At 36.5% G+C, this 22,733-nt stretch overlaps 2 protein-coding genes and 1 pseudogene across 2 annotated transcripts; 2 read left to right on the top strand and 1 right to left on the bottom strand.

The window, feature by feature from the left end:
• Nucleotides 1-11,380: 11,380 nt before the first annotated feature.
• Nucleotides 11,381-12,740, top strand: LOC148587153 (serine carboxypeptidase-like 5). Its single transcript, XM_088512878.1, has 4 exons — nt 11,381-11,643; nt 11,769-11,788; nt 11,820-11,867; nt 12,496-12,740. The coding sequence occupies exons 1-4, from the start codon at nt 11,483-11,485 to the stop codon at nt 12,636-12,638; spliced, it is 372 nt and encodes a 123-aa protein (XP_088369004.1). The 5' UTR covers nt 11,381-11,482; the 3' UTR covers nt 12,639-12,740.
• A 1,323-nt stretch (nt 12,741-14,063) lies between these two features.
• Nucleotides 14,064-15,691, bottom strand: LOC132167673 (UDP-glycosyltransferase 74G1-like; annotated as a pseudogene).
• A 3,787-nt stretch (nt 15,692-19,478) lies between these two features.
• On the top strand, nt 19,479-21,280 carry LOC132174369 (mitogen-activated protein kinase kinase kinase 20-like). The gene has a single exon (XM_059586039.2). The coding sequence runs from the start codon at nt 19,797-19,799 to the stop codon at nt 20,907-20,909; it is 1,113 nt and encodes a 370-aa protein (XP_059442022.2). The 5' UTR covers nt 19,479-19,796; the 3' UTR covers nt 20,910-21,280.
• The last annotated feature ends 1,453 nt before the right edge of the window (nt 21,281-22,733 follow it).

The following is a 22,733-nucleotide window of genomic DNA, read 5'->3' as shown; positions in this document are numbered from 1 at the left end:
TGGTTTCGAAGATAGAAGATATGCATCCTTTTATAGGTAATCAAACTTGGGGATTGGTGTTTTCTTAACAATGTGGGACACCAAACTGGATTGAGATAACGCCCCTACAAAAAAATATTTTTTCAACGTCTTTCTCTCAATCTCCCTCACCAGTCATAGCGCACCTTCCACCTGAACTCTCATTTTCCACTCTCTCACTCTCGCTCACCAGACAGGTAGTGATAATGTTTGGGTTCGTTTGATTCTTCAATAGTTTCTGCCTTTCGCAATCTCCCTTAATAGTTTCTGCTTGATTCTTCTTCCTTTCGTTTGGGTCTGCTCTAATTGAATCGGGCTCTTTTTAATGATTGCTCTCTCTCTCTTTGATCACGAAGGGTCCATAATTTTTCATTTTCTAACGCTTAAATATAAATGCAATTTTAAGATTTTAATAATTATGAGATTTATAATTAATTATGTATTACTTAGTTTATATATATATAGACACACACACACACGAGCTTATACGAGCTTGTTCACGAGCCTAACCAAGTCGAGCCGAGCTTGATTCATTTAATATTCGAGCTAGGATTTGTGTTCACGAAGCGTTTCATTTAATAACCGAGTCGACACGAGCCGAGCTTATACGAGTCGATCCCAAGCTTGCTCGTGAGCGGCTTGCTCACATAACACCCCTAACTGCCGTGCAGTGTGCAAAGAAAGGAGATTGAGAGAGGAGAGAGAAAGTGAGGGGGAAATAAATGAAGAAGCTATCATGCAGTGTGCAGAGAGAAGGGAGATTGAGAGAGGAGAGAGAGAGTGTGGGAGAAATAAATAAAGAGGTTGAAGGGAAACAAGAAGACCGGGATCCTCTCAAATTAGTTTAAAATTTGAGGGCCTCGAATTCTCGAATCCTGGCTGTTAAATCCATCTAACGGTTCAAACTAAGTCACGTGGATAAACATTGATTTCCCTCTAATTCTTTTCCAAAACCCACTATCAGTTTTAGAATACCGATAAATTCCCTCTAAAAACAAATCAAACGTCTGAACATATTCCTAGTAACCCCTAGGAAACTGCAATCTTGTAGTCCAAAACTATTTAAGCAAAATTATTGGCATCCGAAGAACCCATAGCCAAGCAAATAAAATTTCTTCAACAAAAAATAAAAAGAAAAGTGGATCAAATTAGTAAGAGTTTGAGCTCGTCTAATGCCCAGAAATCACACCTAATTAAAAAAATACCTATCTGGTCAGTTTTTTCATCTCAATCTTGTGGTTTCAAATTTCTTCAACAAAAAATAAAAAGAAAAGTGGATCAAATTAGTAAGAGTTTGAGCTCGTCTAAATTCTAATGTCCAGAAATCACACCTAATTAAACAAAGACCTATCTGGTCAGTTTTTTCATCTCAATCTTGTGGTTTCTTGAATAGAAAAAAAACAAAAATAAAAAATCTTGTGGTTTCTTTGTCAAATTAGTAAAAGTGGATCAGTTCAAAATACTTTCTTTTAGAAACCTTAACGCCCTCAAAGAACCTTTTTTTTCTCAGAAGTTTTTCTGCAGAGACTTTGGAACAGCTAGGTACATATCAAAGGCAAGCCTCCTGAAAGAAAAGAAGCCTTAAGCACGCATTTAGTAACAGTCGAAAGCTAATATTTTTTTCCAGGCGTGAGACAGAGGAAGAAGAAGTCGATGCCAATAATTTTGCTTCAACAATGCCTTCTAAAATCATTGTTTCATATTGGCGCGAGAATTTTGCAGTTTCCAATGGGTTACTCAAAATATGTGCAGAAGTTTGATTTGTTTTTCGAGGGAAAATTAAGTGGGTTTTGGAAAAGAATTAAAGGGAAATCAATGTTTATCCACGTGACTTAGTTTGAACCGTTAGATGGATTCAACAGCCAGGATTCGAGAATTCGAGGCCCTTAAATTTTAAACTAATTTGGGGGGATCCTGGTCGGAAACAAGAAGAGGGAAAAATTTTAAAATCCCGCCTATTTTTTTGGGACATGTCAATATCGGGTATCGAGGGGATTCCTAACGTGCCATCAGGAGTTTTTATAAAAAACTAAAACATAATTAATATATTTTCTGACGGGCAAAGCACCATGTCAGAAAATATATAATTTTTTAAGTTTTAAAATATATAAAAAATTTCTGACGTTTAAATATTTAATACGGTAGAATTTTCTAACGTGCTAAAACTAACACATCAGAAAATTTTGACGTGGCATTATTCACTCGTCAGGAAAAATTGCCACACCAAAAAATTTGTGGCGTGGCGACAAAACATGTATTGTAGACCACGTCACAAAATGCTAATATTTTTGTAGTGATATCACTCGCTGCATCACACGGATCTCCATCTCTTGCCAATGACCAAAATCTCCCATTACACATCAGTCCATCCCCCTCCCATCCAATGCTCACTTGGACAAAGACTGGAAACCTTAAGCCGAAATCTTTTCCAGACTACACAGCTCTCTACTCCACCAAACACCCACTCACAGCCTTCTCAAGTGTTCCACAATATGCTGAACCTAGCTATTACACACAAGCAGTGTCATCACCTGAATGGAAAGCTGCTATGGGTTGTGAGTTTGATGCTCTCCTTGCTAATGGCACATGGTCTTTATGCCCACGTCCTTTACATAAGAACATTGTTGGCAATAAGTGGGTTTACAAGATCAAACGTAAACAAGATGGCTCCATTGAGAGGTTCAAGGCAAGGCTAGTTGCTAAGGGTTTTGATCAGAGGAGTGGGGTTGATTTTACAAAGACATTCAGCCCTGTCCTTAAGCAATGTACGATCCGTGTGGTTTTAACTTTGGCTGTTCATTTTGATTGGTGCATTCGTCAGTTAGATGTTTCCAATGCTTTTCTTCATGGTCATCTAGCAGAAGATGTTTTTATGGAACAACCTCAGGGTTTTGTAGATGCTTTTCACCTGATTTTGTTTGTCATCTGCATAAGGCTATTTATGGCCTTAAACAAGCACCCCTGGCCTGGTTTACTTGGCTCTCTCAAGCACTGTTTGACATTGGGTTTCACTCCTCTGCTGTGGATACATCTCTTTTCATCTATTATACTACCAATGCCACTTTATATGTTTTAGCATATGTGGATGATATTTTAATTACAGGAACAAGCAAAGTTGAAATCTTTTCTGTTGTCAACCAGCTCCAACGTGTGTTTGTAATGAAGGCTCTAGGTGACCTTGGCTTCTTCCTTGGTATGCAAGCAATCTGTGATTCCACTGGGTTATATTTACGGCAATCCAAATACGTCATTGACTTATTACACAAGTCAAAAATGATAGGTGCCAAGCCATATGCAGCTCCTACGGTGTCCAGCTTTAAACTTTCAGCAATAGATGGCGATCCTCTCTCTGAAGCTGACAGTGCCATCTATCGCCAAGTCCTTGGTACCTTACAATGTTGCACTATGAATAGGCCAGATCTCTCTTACCCGGTAAATCAATTATGTCAATTTATGCACTCACTCATCACGGTTCATTGGGTGGCAGCTAAGCGAGTTTTACGCTACCTTAAAGGAAGTATAGACCATGGCTTGTTTTTTCGCAAGGGCTCGCTTTGCTTAGAAGCATTTTGTGACTCAGATTGGGTTGGTGATCCGGATAGTTGTCACTTTACTACAGGATTTGGTATTTTTCTTGGCCCTTGTCTAGTGTCTTGGTGTGCCAAGAAGTAATCAGTGGTTACTCGTTCAAGCACTGAGGCTGAGTATCGGGCTATGGCAGTTGCTACTGCTGAGATCTATTAGCTCATGTTGCTCCAAGATCTTCGCATTTTACTACCATCTCCTCCTACATTGTGGTGTGACAACATTGGTGCCCTTGCTCTTCCATCTAACCCGGTCTATCATGGTCGTACTAAGCACATTGAGGTTGACTATCACTTCACTCGTGAGAAAGTCGTTAACAAGGATATCCTTGTTAAATATCTCTCCACACATGATCAACTAGCGGATGTTTTTACAAATGGCCTTACATCAGCTCGTTTTTGCATGTTGCGTGACAAACTTACGGTAATTAAACCTCCCCTTAGCTTGAGGGGGGCTGTTAGAGATAAAGACTATATTAGAGAAAACCACTTCAAAGATAAGCCATAAGAGGAATCAAGATCAAGAAGGAGATGATATTTTTCTTATGTATTATCTCCTCATATATTTATCTTATATTCTAAGAGATAACATTGTACTCTAAGTAGGACTCTAGTATCATATTCAAATTCTCTTGTAAAGATTATATAGAATTCAAACGGTACATTACTCTATATAATAAACGTGATAGTGTGCTGTTTAGGTATTCAAGCCTAAAGCACTTTCAATATATTTCAATATTGTGCATTTTTAACCGCGATCCAGTCTTTAAAATCACAATTTGACCTATAAGAGCATCTATTTTTAAAAAACACGCACCTTTGCCTGCGACTTGACAACGTGAATTTTGTTTTTCTTCATATTTTCAAATCGACATTTTTCTGCAATTTTATTTTGGTTTTTTTTTCTTTTAAATACTTTTGACCCTCAACAGAAAATTGGAGAGGACGGGTAATAATAAGTGATTGCGTTCAATATTCTTCAAATAAAATTATTAACTCTAGAGATATATTATTGAAGAGAATAATTTCTATATGGTCTTGGTACAAACCATGACCTTTGTGCCCACCATTAAAAGGTTGACACTTCAGCTTGGAACAAGATAATAAAGTGAGAACAAAACATCGGATCATACCAAATTTAAACCTTAAAAAAGCTCATCTACTTTTTACATTAACCACCCATCACACTACCACCGCCGCCCAGCAAGAAGCCGGACGCTGCTGCTCCGGATGACACAAACTCCATCGCACAAAGCTCTATTAGGTTCTTCCTTCTCGCTGTCTCGATTCCATCAAGCAACATCCCATGGCAGTTTTGGTCTAATTAAGCTTGTTGTGGTGGGCATGGGTAGCGCAAAACTAAGGAGATCTCGAAGCTGGGTGTTGATGTATCAATGGTTGGACGGTAGATTCAGTCTATGTGTTGATGTATCAGTGGTTGAGCAGTAGATTCGGAGAAAGAGAGGAAGCTAACAGATCCGGCGGCCTGGGCAATAGATGAGAGAGAGAGAGAGAGAGAGAGAGAGAGGGATAACTTACCGCATGGGTGGTGGCGTTCGGCATCCAGTTGGACGGCGGTAGCGGCGTGATGAGTGGTTAATGTATTGGGTAGATGAAGAGTTATTTTAGAGTTTAATTTTGGTATGATCAAGCGTTTTGCTATCATTTTGTTATTTTGTTCTAAACTGAGGTGTCAACCTCTTATTGGTCGACACGAAGGTCTTAGTTTATGTCAAGACCTTATAGAAGATATTCTCATTATTGAATCAATACATAACATGGACATCCACGTATCAGGGCAAGAACACCATGAAGGAAATCCATCCCTTTGCTCATTGACAATCTTGGTATATATATATTGCAAAAATTTAAGAATTTTGTGATTGCCTATTAGTGACGTTATTGGGCCAAAAAAGTCACTAATAGGCAATCATGTGCCTGTAATGACGTTTTTAAAACGGCAAAAGTGTGGTAGATTGGAAACATGAGTAATGGCTTTTTTACTGTTGGTGAGTGTGAACAGTAAAAACGTCATTAATTTTTTTTTTTTTCAAAATTTTTTTTCCCATTTATTTATTAATTTATTTGCTGATTTCTTTTTTTTTTTTTTTGGTAATTATACAATAAGTCCTTGAGTTAACCCTCCAAAATTATTAAATCCATAAGTTTTTTTTTTTTAAAAAAAAAAAAAAAAAAAAAAAAAAAACTTTTTACTCCCTATGTCAATCAAAATGACAATAAAATTCCTAACGTCAAAATTTTTTAACAGCCGTTAGTCTGGGTCAAAATGCACTGTTTTTTTTTTAAAAAATTTAAATCTAAAAATAAAAATAAAGAAAGAAAGGACAAGGGTGGCCGAACCACCCCCTTGTGCCCTTGGGGTGGTTCGGCCACCCCCAGACCGACCATATGGGGTTGGCCGAACCACCCCCAAGGCCCATGGGGGTGGTTCGGCCACCCCCAGACTGGCCGTATGGGGGTGGCCGAACCTCCTCCAGGGCCCAGGGGGATGGTTTGGCCACCCTTAGGGTTAAACCCTCAAATTATTTTTTGAGGGTTTGGCCATAGGGGGGGTGGTTGGACCACCCCCTTAGGCCACAATAAAACGACACTAATTATTGATTTTTTTTTTTTTTTTTTTTAACTCACTATTGCCGCGTCACAAAGATTTTTTTTAGTAATATGACATAAAATCTCTCATTTATTTCAAAGAGAGAAGGTATGAATACGAAAACACCAAGCACCAATATTGATGGCCATCAAATCGAATGCACCAACTACCCTACTTCTATTGGAAATAAAGAAGCTTCACAACAACTCAATCCAAAATTCAAACTTAAATCTTTTGAAGATAAGATATTGGAAGATTCAAATTCAAATGTTTGTTATTTAAGTTTTAGATAATATCTCAACAAATCAAGATATTATTATTCTAGTATAACAAGCCATATATTTTGGCTTAGTTTGTTTGTAATTATTCTTTAAATAGAATACTAAACCCATAGTTCAGATGGGCTGATTACAATTATATTATTCAGTTATTGTTTTCATCATATGGTATCAGAGCTATATACGACCAATGTCTAAATCCATGGCTTCTTCATCTTCCTCCCTAGTCCCTATGTCTTTCCATCCTTCCAATTTAGTTAAACTTGATCGTGATAATCACATGACCTGGCGCACCAAAATTGTCCCTTATCTTGAAGGAAATGATTTATTTGGTCATGTCACTGGTGATGTTCCATGTCCACCAAAATTAATTAATTCTGTAGCCACTACATCTTCTTATTCGGTGTCCATACCCAATCCAGCATATAAATTGTGGTACCAGCAGGACAAGCTCATTCTCGGTGCTATTGTTTCCACACTGACAGAAGCTATTTTGCCTCATGTTTATGGCATTAAAACTTCACGTGAAGTTTGGGTTTTGCTAGAGAAGATATTTGCTTTTGAATCCAAAGCTCGCATCATACAAATTCGCTATCAAATGTCAACTATGAAGAAGAACAATCTCTCCATTTCTGATTATTTTCAGAAGGCCCAAAATTTATCTCACACTTTGGCTGCCATTGGTGAACCTATGAAAGATTCGGAGCTCACATTACATATTCTTGCTGGGCTTTCTGCAGAATACAACTCCCTGGTAACATCTATTACCACTCGGATTGAGCCTATTACTTTAGAAGATCTCTATGCCCACTTGCTCACCTATGAGCAACGTTTGGAGCAACAACACACGCCAATTGACTTGGCTGTTTCATCTATCAATGTAGCCCAACGTCAAGGATCTTCCAACAATTTTTTCAAGCAACAAAGGAATTTTTCCTCCAACAATTACTCCTCTGGAAGAAGAGGACGTGGTAAAGGGAGAGGACGTGGTCCCCCTCAATTTTTCCCCAATACCGGTTATACATCTCTGAGGCCCACTTGTCAATTGTGCCTCAAACCCAGCCATACTGCAGCAAAGTGTTTTCACAGGTTTGATCATGCTTATGAGTGTGTACCTCCTCCTCCATCAGCTTTTCTTCTCACCTCTTCATCTCCATCACAAGACATGAACTGGTATTTAGATACAGCAGCTAGACACCATTTAACCAATAACCTTTCAAACCTTAATATGCAAGCTAAAGAATATACAGGCAATGAGCAAATTCGTGTTGGAAATGGTCAAGGTTTGGAAATTCGCCACTCTGGCTTAGCTTCTTTACCTACAGCTAAGAAAATTTTTTCTTTAAAATCATTGCTTCATGTTCCTGATATTCAGAAAAATTTAATTTCTGTCAATCAATTCACTCGAGATAATCTTGTTTCTATAGAATTTAACCCTTTTGATTTTCGTGTCAAGGATCTTCGCATCGGAACTCTTTTGCTCAAAGGCCAAAGTAAAAATGGTCTTTATCCTTGGCCATCATCCTCTTCCATCTCATCTCCTCCCACAGTTTTTATGGGTGAACGTGTCTCCGTAAATTCTTGGCATCGTCGACTCGGTCATCCTGCTTTACAGATTGTTCAAAAAGTCATTTCCAAGCACTCAATTCCTGTTTTGTCAAATAAGTCATCTCAAGTGTGTTCTGCTTGTCAACAAGGCAAAATGCATCGCCTCCATTTTGGTTCAACTTCTCCTTTAAATTTATTATTTCTTGATGTATGGGGCCTTGCTTCTCTACTTTCAATTAATAATAAAAGATATTATTTATGCATCGTAGATGATTTTAGTCGATATTCATGGCTTTTTCCAATAACTTCTAAATCAGATGCGCTCTCCATTTTTGTTCAGTTTAAAACCTTGGTTGAAAATTATTTTGAAACCACCATCAAATCTGTTCAAACTGATGGTGGTGGAGAATTCATTCTAATTCAAAGACACTTGAGCAAATCTGGTATCTCTTATAGGCAAACTTGTCCACACACTCATCACCAAAATGAGAGTGTTGAACGAAAACATCGCCATATAGTAGATACCGAATTATCTCTTCTTTCTCATTCAAAGGTACCTTTTCAATTCTGGGATGCAGCCTTTCATACAGCCACATATCTTATTAATAGGTTGCCTTTTTCTATCACACAAAATAAATCTCCCTTTGAGATTTTATTTGACAAAACTCCAGATTATAAATTCCTAAAAGTTTTCGGTTGTGAAGGTTTTCCGTACTTACGTCTATATAACAAAAATAAATTTTCTTTCCGGTCAAAATCCTATGTTTTTCTAGGATACAGTAAACCTCACACTGAATATAAGTGCTTTGATCTTGATTCAGGGAAAACTATAATTGCAAGACATGTCGTTTTCAATGAAAGTGTTTTTCCATTCCGGCACTCTTCTCCTGCCGGTTTAGCTCCCTCCAGAAAATATATTCCAATGGTTAATCCAAAAATTCCCCAGTTTAAAGATGGCCGTATCGCATCTGCTGCTCATGATGTGTCTGCACCTGCAACACTTTCTCCAACAATTCAAAATCCTTTGTCTCATTCTACTTCAATACAAGGTTCACTTGAATCATGAAGTCCACATGGTGTGTCTTCCCTTTCTCCAACAATTCAGAATGCTTTGTCTCATTCAAGTTCAATTCAAGGTTCACATGCATTTGAAGAATTTCCAAGAAGTCCACGTGAATCTTCCATAGAGTCTTCTCGTCAAATTTTAACCTTACAAATTTCTGCCACATCTGACTCAATGCCTATTGACGCTACAGATCAAGCATATGAAACAGCCCCACCAACCGAGACATTCAACCAAAGCCTCCAACAAGATAACACCATATCGCAAGCTACGGACACCACGCAGCAGCTACCTGTGCCATCCCTCCCTCTACGTACGTACACATGGCATGATTACCAGATCACAAAATCACGTTTCCAATCCAAAAATCCCAACAGATGGAACCATTAAATATCCACTACCTCATGCCTTGACAACTTCTCTCACAACCACAGCCATTGAACCCACCTGTTTACCTCAACTGTAAAAGATGCTGTATGGCGAGATGCAATGACCATTGAGTTCAATGCTCTAATCCATAATGGTACATGGAAATTGGTATCATCCACTCCCTCAATGAATATTGTAGGCTGCAAGTGGGTGTTTCAAATTAAAAGAAAAGCTGATGGTAGTATTGACAGATATAAAGTGCGATTGGTAGCCAAATGATATCATCAACAACCTGGAGTTGATTTCAGTGAAACTTACAACCCTGTCATTAAACCTATCACAATTCATGCTGTTTTATCTTTGGCTGTGTCTGCAGGATGGGTGATGAAACAGATTGATGTAAGTAATGCCTTATTTCATGAAAACTTAAGTGAAATTGTCTACATGTCACAACCACCAGGTTTTGTTCATCCCCAATTTCCAAATGCAGTATGTGAACGCAAAAAGGCAATTTATGGTCTAAAACAAGCACCATGAGCTTGGTTTTCCAGACTTAGTACAAGGCTTGTTGATCTGGGATTTGTTAGTTCAAAATGTGACTCATCTTTGTTCATATATAAATCCTCTGGCATTTCTTTATTTGCATTGGTCTATTTAGACGATATAATTCTTACAGGTTCCGACTCTACATCAATTGATCGACTAATTAAGGTGCTCTCTGAAGATTTTCCAATTAAGGGACTTGGGAATTTAAATTTTTTTCTTGGACTTGAAGTCACTCAAATTCCAGATGGTATTCATTTATCTCAGCAAAGATATATATAAGATATTCTGCAGAAGACAAACATGGACTTATCCAAGCCAATTACATCTCAGATGGCTGCTTCTTCTCCATTAAGTAAATATTCAGGTGTATCTCTCACTGATCCTACTCTATATCGTAGTACTGTAGGTGCTTTGCAATACATAGCTATTACGCATCTAGTTATTTCTTTTGTAGTGAATAAAGTTTCACAATTTATGCATAATCCACGTGACACACACTGGTCGGCAGTAAAGCGTATCTTACGCTATTTGAAGCATTCAATTACACATGGATTAGTCATTCGAAGAAGCTCCTCATCTCAACTTACAACATATACAGATGCAGATTGAGCTTGGTGCCCGGATGATCATAAGTCTACCTCTGGATATTGTGTTTTCTTTGGACATAATCTAATTTCTTGGTGCTCCAAGAAACAACTTGCAGTCTCTCGATCAAGCACGGAATCAGAATATAAGGCCATTGCTAATGCTGTTGCTAAGCTTACATGGATCCAATCCCTCCTCTCTGAACTAGGAATGCTTTTGTCGACACCTCCTATTTTATTATGTGATAATATTGGTGCAACGTATTTTATGGCAAATCCATTGTTTCATGCAAGAACGAAACATATTGCCATTGACTATCACTTTGTACATGATAAAGTTGCTGCAAAAACATTGGTTGTAAAATTTTTGTCCAGCAAAGATCAAATAGCCGATATTCTCACCAAGTCACTTGTGTCTACACAGGGTATTGGAAATAAAGAGGCTTCACAACAACTCAACCCAGAAATCTTTTGAAAATAAGATATTGGAAGATTCAAATTCAAATGTTTGTTATTTAAGTTTTAGATAATATCTCAACAAATCAAGATATTATTATTCTAGTATAACATGCCATATATTTTGGCTTAGTTTGTTTGTAATTATTTTTTAAATAGAATACTAAACCCATAGTTCAAATGGGCTGATTACAATTATATTATTCAGTTATTGTTTTCATCATAACTTCCGCCTCACAACTTTAATGCCTTTGGTAAGTTACTTCAGTATATATAAGGAGTGTAAGAGAACCATATAGTTAAGTAACAGTAGCGATCGAGAAAGAAAGTTTTCTTTGTATTTTTCGTTTTTTTATTCAGTGTCCCAACTATATTGAACTTTGAGTTTTATTTTCTATCCATACGATGGCCTCTGGGTTTCTACGATGAAGGCGCTTCGATCTATGGCCGCATACAGCAGAACAGTGGGCATGGGTTTAAGTCTACTTCTTCTATTGGCTTTCTTGGGCATAGCCACCTCAACCTCAAACATCATCACCACCCTGCTGGGTTATTCCGGCGAGCTTCCCCTCACGCTTGAAACTGGGTGAGTATTTCTTTCTTTTTCAGCTCGAGCTTTATCCTGAGATTTTTCCTGCAAACAGATCCCAAAACACATTTCCTTCGTATTTTTTTCTAAAAGATTTATGATAAGACTTTGTCTTGTTGTAGATATACTGGTGTAGGGGGGGGGGGGGGGGGGGGGGGGGAGTGGGGGTGTGAAGAGCAAGACAGCGCAACTTTTCTACTATTTTGTTGAATCTCAGAGTGGTATGCTACTCTTTTCTTTTTTTCTTTTATTCATTTTAGGGAAATTTTAAAAATAACTTACCCAATATTTTGCTTTATGAACGGCTAAATATATTTAAGTTTTACATCATATTATTTCCTAATATGATGTAAAACTTCCTTCAAAAAAAAAAAAAAAAAAATTGATCACACATAGAATTCATAACTTATATGAAAGGTAATTAAACTATGAAGTTATGAATGAAACTTAAGATTTTTTAAGATCTACTTGTCTAAGGGATGTGGCTAGGGAGCCACTTCCCCCAAGTAGTCTAGGGTATCCATGCCACCAAACAGTTTAAGGTATAAGGTATGAAGCCAACGAGCTTGGTGCAGGTGGGCTCGATAGCTCATCTCTCGTATTTAAACTGTTGAAATTTTAATAGATCCAATCATATTCTGGTATCCTGTTCAATTGTTAAGTATCCCCTAAAGGCTTAAGTTAGTAAAATCTAATAAATTTAATCATTTAAATAATATTTTAACATAAACAAACATCATTATTTTCATTCTATATCTATTATGTAGGCCCTTTAACTTTCAAGCTAGGAGATTACAATGGACGCCTACCAACACTTCATGATAACCTCACTTAGATTAAATATGGCAGGTGTTTGTGGACAAGGGACTGGGGGCACTGTTCTACTGTGGCCATACGCCATGTATGGTGAACAACGTAGGGAGAGCTCGACTACGTTGCGAATAAGTAGAAGTGCCTCCATTGCAAAAACCCAGTGGCTATTGCATGGATAAGAGATAAAAATCAAAGGCCAATATAATTGGGAGACAGAATTAAAAAACAAAAAATACAAAGAAAACTTTCATTCTGGATCGCTACTGTTACTCAAGAACATGGTTCTCTTACGCTGCTTATATAGATACTTGAGTAACTGATCAAAGGCATTAAAGTTATTAGGTGGAAGTTGGGGTTGGTGCCTTCGATTTTATGGCCATCAATGTGTGAATAATCCCTACTCCTCTGTTTGAAATAAAGGATAGATTTTCTATCATATATATATAATTATATATTGGAGTTGGTGCCTTCGTTTTAATGGCCATCAATGTCAATTAGCAATGGGTTGATGATCTTGTTTCCAAAGTGGGTGTGCCAGCAACGGGTGGATTTCCTTAGGTGATGTTCTTGCCTTGATACGTGAATGTCCATGTTATGTGATGATCATATTTGCTTTTGATGTTTTTAGCTTAAGTATTAATTATTTATTGAATGCTGGAATTTTACACCACATGTATTCTCTTAATTTCTATCATATTTTTTTTTTCTTTAATTACATTATTTTTCTTCTTCTTTTTTTTTTTCTTTTTTTTTTGGGTATCTCTTGGACAAATTAATAAAAAAAAATAAGGGTTGGCTAGCCACCCATCTTGGCCACTCATCTTGAGCCACCCCATGGCCCTTCGGGGTGGTTCATATTCGGCCAACCCCAAAGACCAACTCATTATTATTGTTAGCAAAACTAAGCATCTCTAGCTAGCAAAACATGAACTATTTTTTGTGTTGGACAGCTTAGCTACGCTAACATTTTATTCGTAGTGTGAACCATAAATATGTTATTATGCTTATTTACTATTCAAGATACAAAAGTTTATTTATAAGTTTTTTATTATGCCTCCTTTATTTATTAAGTGTATAAAAAAAATGAGTAGTTAAAGTATAAATTTATATTTTTTTTCACTAGTTATCTTGGCTCATCTCGCTAGAAATGCTCTAACAAGCCATAATCAACACGTACAAGATATCTTCCTTAATACTCCAATTCAGCAAAACTTTCCTTCTCCATTTCTGCTTGCAAAGATTAATTGAGATGTCTCTCACGTCTATCTTTCTGCTAATGCATGTGTATTATTAATATTAAAAATGAACATGAAATGCAAAAATTGTACACGAATTCGAATTTGCAATGCTGTCTTTATCGTAACAAGCACAAAGACAGCATTGTCATATTTATGAAATAATTCTTAGGTTTTAGAAAGGGATGAAAATTTTCTTTTAACTTTTTGAGTTTATAATGGAACAATTGAACAAGAGGTAACTAAGATATATATATATATATATATATATATATATATATATAATTTGAACCAATCCACAATTATTACATAAACGGCATTTGTCATAAACAGCAGCAACTTAGGAAATGGATGTGTTTTATGTTGGACTTAGGATTGAACTAATTTGGCTACAAATTCTTCAATGTTTTTATCAGAACTTCCACCCTCGTCAATAGCCTCTTTGGCCAATTTCCTCAATTTTAAAGCATTTTTCTTTATCTCTTCCCCTTTCTCTCCCTCCATTATTTCTCCAATGCAATGTTCAACTGCTTCTCGCCTTACTAACCCTTTCTCATCAGCCAGAGCTTTCAGTCTCATCTTCTAGACATCCATAATATACTTTGCATTTGTGCTTTGGTCTGTCCACAATGGCACAGCGACCATTGGAACACCCAAGCTGAGGGCCTCCAAAGTAGAGTTCCATACGGTCTCCTGAGTTAAAACCTGTTAAAATATAAATTAAATGATTAAATTAATTAATTCTTATTAATTAGAGCAAATTAGGTCTTGTGTGCAAACCTTGTCTCAATCATTCACAGCCATTTCAATTAAAATATGTGTTAGAATATAAATTAAATGATTGAATTCAGTCATTTCTACGAGATTGTTAAGTTTTTTAAATAAGTGGTGATTTAATAAGACCTCTAGTTGAGGACACCAATGAACCATCAATCCTTTCTTGGACGTCTCCTCCACAAAGGTTTTGGGGAGCTTTGCCTCTTCTAATGCCCTCACCACCCACAAGAAGCTCATGTTGCTCATTTTCAATCTCCAAGCTAGTTCTTCTATTTGCTCAACTTTAAGTTCGGAAAAACTCCCAAAAGAAACATAAACAACCAACCCCTTTGGACGATCATTTAACCATTTCATGCAAGCATCGGCGTTGGGCTTGAAGATGCTCAAACCATAATCTTTGTCATCTTCAAGCCGCTTGTCTAGGAGCATAGATGGTATAGTTGGTCCTATTGTCCTAAATGGCCATATCTTTGCCATCAAATCCACCACCTTTAAAAGAATCAAAATCAAGCAAATATCATTTAGCTTTTCAAAAGAAAAAGAAAAAACGATTGAGGAAATTAATAAACACAAGCCCTTACCTCTTGCTCCAATTCATAAAACGTGTTGACAAGGACCCAATCAGCTTTATCAACGTTGGAGAATTGACTCACCAACATGTCATAGTAAGCCTGACAGGATCAAAAATTATGAATAAAGGAAGGCAAATCCTGAGGCAAATCCCAGGAAGCAAAATTTCAGTCTCTGAAAGAGGGAGTTTTAGCACTCCTTTGTGAACATGGTAGTATATATTATCAACAACACATGATTGAGTGAAAAACACAGCTCCGAGGAAGCCAAACTTTTTGGCTACGTCTAGACCCCATGACAAGAAAGGATCATGAACAACACAATCAACAAGACAAACCTAAGCTAGAAAGTTTCTCAATAAGCTCAACCAAAGTTTTCGACCCGACTCGCCGAAAACGCTCCAAATAGGCGTGGATGCTCTCTGCTTGTGCTATCCCGCCATCATCATAGCCGTCGGAGATTGTCTCGAGAGCAATAGATCTAGAGGTGGCTTCTTTATGCATGGTGTAGGAGATGGAGTTGGTAATAACCAGTGTAACTTTTACTCCTTTGTGCTCCAAACGCTTGGAGAATTGCATCATGGGATTAATGTGGCCTTGGGCTGGATAGGTTAAGACCAAACAATGAGCTCTGTAGACATTCCTTTCCATCTCCAAATATTCTTGCTTTTACAAGTTCTTTCTCTCTGTATGTGTTTGAGTACCTTCTGATATATAAACGAGAACATGAAGTGAACAATTTTGTATACGAAATTCTGCAAAAATTATTTTTTATACCACATATAGTGATTTGTAATTTAGGTCAACCACATAAACCAATTTTGCATTTGTCCCTGAAAAAATACTGAAAATATTACTTAGAAAAATAAAAATGAAATAAAAAATAGTAAAATATATGTTATTGAGATATGTTACACATGCATCATTCTCTCAACCATCTATTTTTGCAAATCTAATTAATGGATTCATCTATAGATTAGTAAACTCATGTGGATCTCATACAAATTTCAATGGCGAGTTCATCTATTCACTATGTGAAAATTGGATGGAAAATAATTTTTTATCCTTTCTTTATGTTATATCGCGATCAAGTCCAGTCGAACAAACAGAAATTTTCGACATTATACTCACAACTCACGTGAATATATATTGAAAAAAAAAAAAAAAAAAAAAAGACAAAAAAGGAGAAAAGAGCTAAAAGTCGTCACGAAATCATTCATCGGAGTTTCATACATTGGACCGAAGATCGCATATATATTAGATAAGGTAGCTAGAAAATACATTTCAACCACTGAATTTCTTTTTCTTTTTTCTTTTTTCTTTTTTCTTTTTTTCTGGACATAATCATTGGAATGGGGTGGCCTATATAGGGGTGTAAACGAGCCGAGCTTGAGCGAGCTTCCCTTGTTCAGGCTTGGCTCGTTTAAATTTTACTCGAGCTCGAGTCGAGCTTAAGGGCGAGCCAAAAAAATCGAGTTCGAGCTAATAATAAGTCGAACCGAGCCAGCTCGCGAGCTGGCTCTTATATTTAATGTTTTTGTTTTAAATTTTTTTTTTTAACTTCAAGTACTCTTAAACGGCTTAAGAAGTTAGTTTGCATATGAGTATTTCCTTAGCCTGACTAGTCGAGTATGGAGCCTGAGTCAATACAGCAAGGCATTTGGTTTCAAAGAGAGAGGATATGCATCCTTTTATAGATAAGCAAAGTTGGAGATTGATGTTTTCTTAACAATGTGGGACAAGTTAACATGTTGCATTCAAACTGCATTAGGACAATGCCCCCTACAAAAAAATATTTTTTTAACGTTTCTCTCTCAATCCCCCTCACCAGTCACAACGGATCTTCCACCTAAACTCTCATTTCCCACTCTCTCACTCTCACTCACCAGACAGGTAGTGATAGTGTTTGGGTCTGTTTGATTCTTCAATAGTTTATGCCTTTCGCAATCTCCCTCAATAGTTTCTGCTTGATTCTTCTTCCTTTCGTTTGAATATGCTTTAATTGAATCAAGGTTTTTTTAATGATTGCTCTCTCTCTCTTTGATCACGAAGGGTGTAGAATTTTCCATTCTCTAAAGCTTAAATATAAATGCAATTTTAAGGTTTTAATAATTATGAGATTTATAATTAATTATGTATTAGTTAGTTTATATATATATACACACACTCGAGCTTATACGAGCTTAGCCGAGTCGAGCCGAGCTTGCTTCGTTTAATATTCGAGCTAGGATTTGTGTTCATGAAGTGCTTCATTTAATATTCGAGTCGAGCACGAGCCGAGCTTATGCGAGCCGAGCCCGAGCTTGCTCGCGAGACGCTTCGCTCACTTAACAGCCCTAGGCCTATATAGGCCATGGCCACCCTCCAACTCATAAGGAAAAAAAAAAAATTGATGGTAAAAAAAATAATTTATAAGGTAATTTTTTTAAAAAATATTTTTTATATTTTTTTATGGGCCCCCAGCAATGCAATTTATTGGCCTTTGGCCGATGCCTATATTAAATTCTACTTCCGTCCCTACGCACAGCCAAACAGGCCCTCAGTCTCCATTCTTATTTTCTCACTTTCTAACATGGCAATTTGGCTGTTGGTTATATTTGATTTTATGTTTTCTATGGAGAAAGTCCGTTCTCTTTATTTTATTTTATTTTTTTTCTAATTCTTATTTACCATACTGTTTGGTTTTCCATAAAATTTTGCAGTTGCTACTACGTCAAAAAAATTGTAAACTTAAGTGAATGCAATTGCAAGTAAATAAAATTTCAGTGAAACTGAGATCAATTCAAAGGGAATGATACATACTAAAAGTAAAATTTATATTATCGTGTAGGAAAATGAAATAACTTGATTATTGTTTTTCTACTAAGAAGTGGAGCAATGGAATGAAATGTAAAGTAAAATTAGATTAACTAAATTAAATTAATTCAAATGGAGTTGGACAAAATTAATAGGAAAATACTAGGGCTTCAACTATCCATGCACCTAACATTCTATTATATATTCTTAAGACATTTTTAACTCAATTAAGTAGCTAGATCGAATCAATTACTCTTATAATTAGAAGATAAAATAAACACTAATTAAAAATAAAGTTGATACTCAAAGTATCAGTTTGATTGAAAATTTGACTTCAATAATAGACTAAGAATTCAATATATTCTCGAATAATAAAAATTTAAATAAAGTAAGCATTTGATATAAACAAAAATTTTAATGAATTAAAAACTCTTCACATGAGATTTTTTAAAAAATTAAAATCATTTCCAACATTGAATCATTAATAATTCATAACGAACACAATTGTCTCAATAATATGTAATGAAAAGACTAGGCTTCACCCATGGCTTTTGCTAGAAAATTAGCCACTCATAACTATAAAAAAAAAACACCCATAATCAAAGTGCTAATAATAATAATAATAGAAAATAAAATAGCAATCCAATAAGAGAAGGCTTTTTCTTTCGATTCACGGCTGTTGTTGGCTGCTTTTTTTTTTCTTTTTTTTTTTTTAAATTGCTTTTAAGCATCTCTTTATTTTCTTCTCTCTTTTTTTCTTTTTTTTATTTATTTATTTATTTAATCCATCCGGCCGAAGAGATTTTTTTTTTTTTTTTTTTTTTTTGTCCACGGTTTCAAATCAATGGCTGATTTCTTTTTTTCAATTCCTGCAAAAAGGTGTTTTCTTGGGTTAATATATCATTTTAAGCTCAAGATTAAGGATAGAGTTTTTCTTCGATGTGGATTAGAGAAATTTTCTCAAACTCAATTTATAGAATGACATATGTTCTTTTGCTTGTAAGAAGCACATGTTTTTTTTAATAAATTATTCTTACATTATATATATATATATATTTGCAAAGAGACACATAATATTCTTATAAACGAGGTTGATGTTTCCTCAAATCCAGTTTGGATGAAATATTTGTCTCGTTGGAACCCTATTTCCAAGTCGTTCGAACGAGACTTCTTGGATTTAAAAAATTAGGGTTAATCAAGGGTTGGGACCATTTTGAGTCTGTGAGGAGTTTTAGGGTTTAAGGGTCTCGAGACAGATATGCCTATGCCCGTGCCCTCTAATTTGGTACTTAAGCCGCTTTATACAGCCATTTTCTTGGCTTTTGCCCAAGATTTAGAGGACTGGTTTGCTTATGGTCCATTTGGGATTATTTATGGACTCTTTTTTTTTTTTTTTTTTTTTTAGCATTGTCTCTTTCATTGAGTTTGCCGTAGGGTCATGCGGATTGATACGAAATTGACCTATTTTTTAAATGTCTCAACAACTGATTTGATCCGTATTTAATTGTACTAAATTCTAATCAGTTAAGTTCATATTTGATTCGTATCAAATTTACAGGTTGTATAAAAAATTATTAGCCCTAGTTAACGTAGATGCATGTGTGTATACACAAACTAAATTACTGCCATGTGTGATTTATACTAACATAAACAGTTGGGAACAAAGTGAAATTCAAGCAGCTACCATATTGGACACAAAATAAATAAATAAATTGAAAACCAAAAAAAAAAAAAAAAAATGGAACAGCTGGCGCCTAGCATGTAATACGAAAGGAAAAGGAAAGCTCTGAAAGTCGGTTTATGTTTATAAACCGCCTTCATTACACCGACTTAACGCAGATATAAAACACTCTGATCAACACTAGAAATCCTTGCTCACATCAAATTTCTACTCACAAACACCGACCGATCCATCAGTTTCCAATTTTCTTCTTTGGTTTCCCTTTTCATGTGAAGATCGATGGATGGTTATCCATGCTTCCCTTCCGCACCCATGAAGTGGTTCAAGATGAAAGTTCTTGGGAGAGGATCGTATGGTACAGTACACTTAGCAATGGCAACAACAAACACTACTGGTTCTTCTTCATCTGGGTTTATCGCTGTGAAGTCTGCGGTTATTGAGAAATCATTTTCGCTCATGAAGGAGGCGGAGATCCTCCAAGAATTTGTTAATTGTCCTGAAGTTGTTCGTGGGTTGGGGTTTGATATCAGCTATGAAGGTGGCTTGTGGTTCTACAATTTACTTCTGGAGTACGCATCGGGAGGCACCCTCCATGATTTAATACAAACAAGTGGAGGAAAGTTGGATGAAATTGACGTCAAAAAATACACTAGAATGATTCTCAAGGGCCTCCGTTGCATCCATGAAAAGGGTTACGTTCATTGCGATCTTAAGCCAGAGAACATTCTTGTTTTCTCTTCTCCACACGGTGCAAGAAGCAAAAGTGTGAAGATCACCGACTTTGGGTTATCCAAGATTCCTGGAGATTTGAATGAGCTCATGACAAAAAGGTATGATTTCCGAGGAACACCACTTTATATGTCTCCAGAATCTTTTCTAGTCGGTGAAATCAAAGGTTGTTTGGATATATGGTCTCTGGGTTGCGTGGTGGTTGAGATGATTAGCGGAAAGCCGGTATGGGACTCAACAGGCAGCTTGGATGGTTTGGTGATTCAAATTGCTACGGAGTCACCCAACATACCTGAAACCATGTCCGAGATTGGGAAGGATTTCTTGCGGAGGTGTTTTGCATGGGACCCAACAGAGAGATGGACGGCTGAGATGCTACTGCATCATCCTTTTCTCCTTGAGACTCAAGCTCTGCCGCCATCTACAAAAACTGCTCTAGATTTTTCTGTATCAAAGAAGCTGCCTCCTCCTCCTGGGTTTGAACCAATTGCAAAGAGACCGTCATTGCCCAAAACTCTGCCTCCTCCTCCTCCTGGGTTTGGACCAATTGCGAAGAGACCGTCATTGCCCAAAACTCTGCCTCCTACTCCTCCTGGGTTTGAGTCAATCCGAAAAAATCTGCCTCCTCCTCCTGGGTTCTCTTCCAGAAGAATCCTTGCATGACTTTGATCAACTGAAGCACAGTAGTAGCTAGACTGACTGATCATGAGTGTGTTCTTTATTGTAGTGCCACGCACACCTTGAATTCTTGATATTTTAGAATGATCAAATCATGCCTTGTAATATATTATGAAGTTGAAGTCTTCTTTATTCAGATGACTGTTTTCTTGTAGGAATTCTATTAATCTGCATCTCTCTGAACCGCTTGCATGCATGAAAATCATTGCATGGTTTTTGGTTTCATATGACCTTCTCTGTTTCTAATTTCTATGGTTTGCGCTGAACAAATGGAAAAAAACTAGATCAAAAAGAACAAGCCAATTAAAAGGAAACAACAACAAAAACTTTAGGATCTAAAGAAATTAACAACCTTAATTAACCCACCTTGTTAAAATTGAATAATCATAGGTTGCATTTGCACCAGCCTTTGGTGATCAAGCTATTGCACTCCTTCAATATTGTTGAACAGCTATAAAATAGTTTAAGAAAAACAAAACAACGTAAGAATTGAAAGAATAAAAAAGGAAATTTTTACAGAGAGCATACCTCCTCTTTTGCCTTTTGCCTTTGGTTGTCTCTAAATTAACCTTAGCACAGGAAATTACAAAGAGGTTAATTTCATGACGGGGACCAATCTAAATGCAAGCATATATATAGCACATTGTGTGTCTTGTTCGGGACTAAATTCAACTGACAGAATTGTCACAAATTAAATTGCTGTCATTGAAAGCCCCTTTTGTCAAACAGTTGGCATGCCCGTGAAGGGCACTGCCCTCTTCCCACACACCCCCCCCAGCTGGCAGAGTCAGAACGGGAAGTCAGGCCATTGGTTACGAGGTTAATTACATGCAACATGCTCATTAATTAGCATGAAATGGAAGGATTACGATAGCAATTCCCCTGCGCACAGAGAAGGAGAGAGGGCAGGGAAATTGCAGAAAATTTGATTCAATGCTACATTTGTTTTTTCCCCAGTACTGAAAGGGGGGAATGGAAAAGCTAGCTCTAGTTCTGTTTTTCTCATTAGGCATGGCCACGGCCGAGTCTACCGGTGCACAGCATCGATCGTTGAAGAGCCCAAAGGCTCCATTTTTACGGTTGGGCCTAAACTCCTTTAGCTTAAAACCAAACTTGTGCTTGATGAAGAGCTTTATCCGGAAGGATGGTATGGACTGAAAACAGGAAATTCTTTGTAATTCTTTAGAATAATATTGAGAATTGAAAACAGGAATAAAGAAAATTTGGGTAGGCTGAAAAATTTATATATAGAAAGCATACCAATATTATGGCCTCCTCTTTTGCCTTTGGTTATTCTACACTGTTGAACAGCTAAGTAGAGACAAGTACATTAATGAGGTTTAGAGTAATGTTACAAGTCTTTTATTTTCTTCGACCCACTTCAATAAGTGATAAGTGTCTTTAAACATTATTGGGTTTTTAAAAAATTAATGTTTGAGTTTCTAGATTAATGGAATGACAATAAATGATGCTTAAAATATGAAGAAAAAAAAAAAAAAATGTGAGAGATGACATTTGTCACTTATTGGAGTAGATTAAAAGAAATTTCCTCCAAACCAATTTAAAGGAAATTTTTGTCTTTTTTTTCGTATACCTGAAGTGTAAAATCCTTATTATATACTCTAACACGCTATTTTTTTTTTCCTTCTAATTGAATAACTATTATGCGTTCCAAATGTAACCCAAGTCAAACGTAAGTTTCAACTGACGTTTTTGTAGTAGAGTTTATTTGGCGAAGTCGGGGTGCCGCTGCTATGGAAAGAAGAAGAGGTGGAAATTCAAAACTATTCTCGGACATATTAATGCACG

This window comes from Corylus avellana, chromosome 2, assembly GCF_965113065.1.
Source record: "Corylus avellana chromosome 2, dhCorAvel1.hap1.2, whole genome shotgun sequence".
In the NCBI taxonomy this organism is placed as follows: domain Eukaryota; kingdom Viridiplantae; phylum Streptophyta; class Magnoliopsida; order Fagales; family Betulaceae; genus Corylus; species Corylus avellana.
Note: the sequence above shows the minus strand (reverse complement) of the source record. Positions and strands in the feature narration are given on the sequence as shown.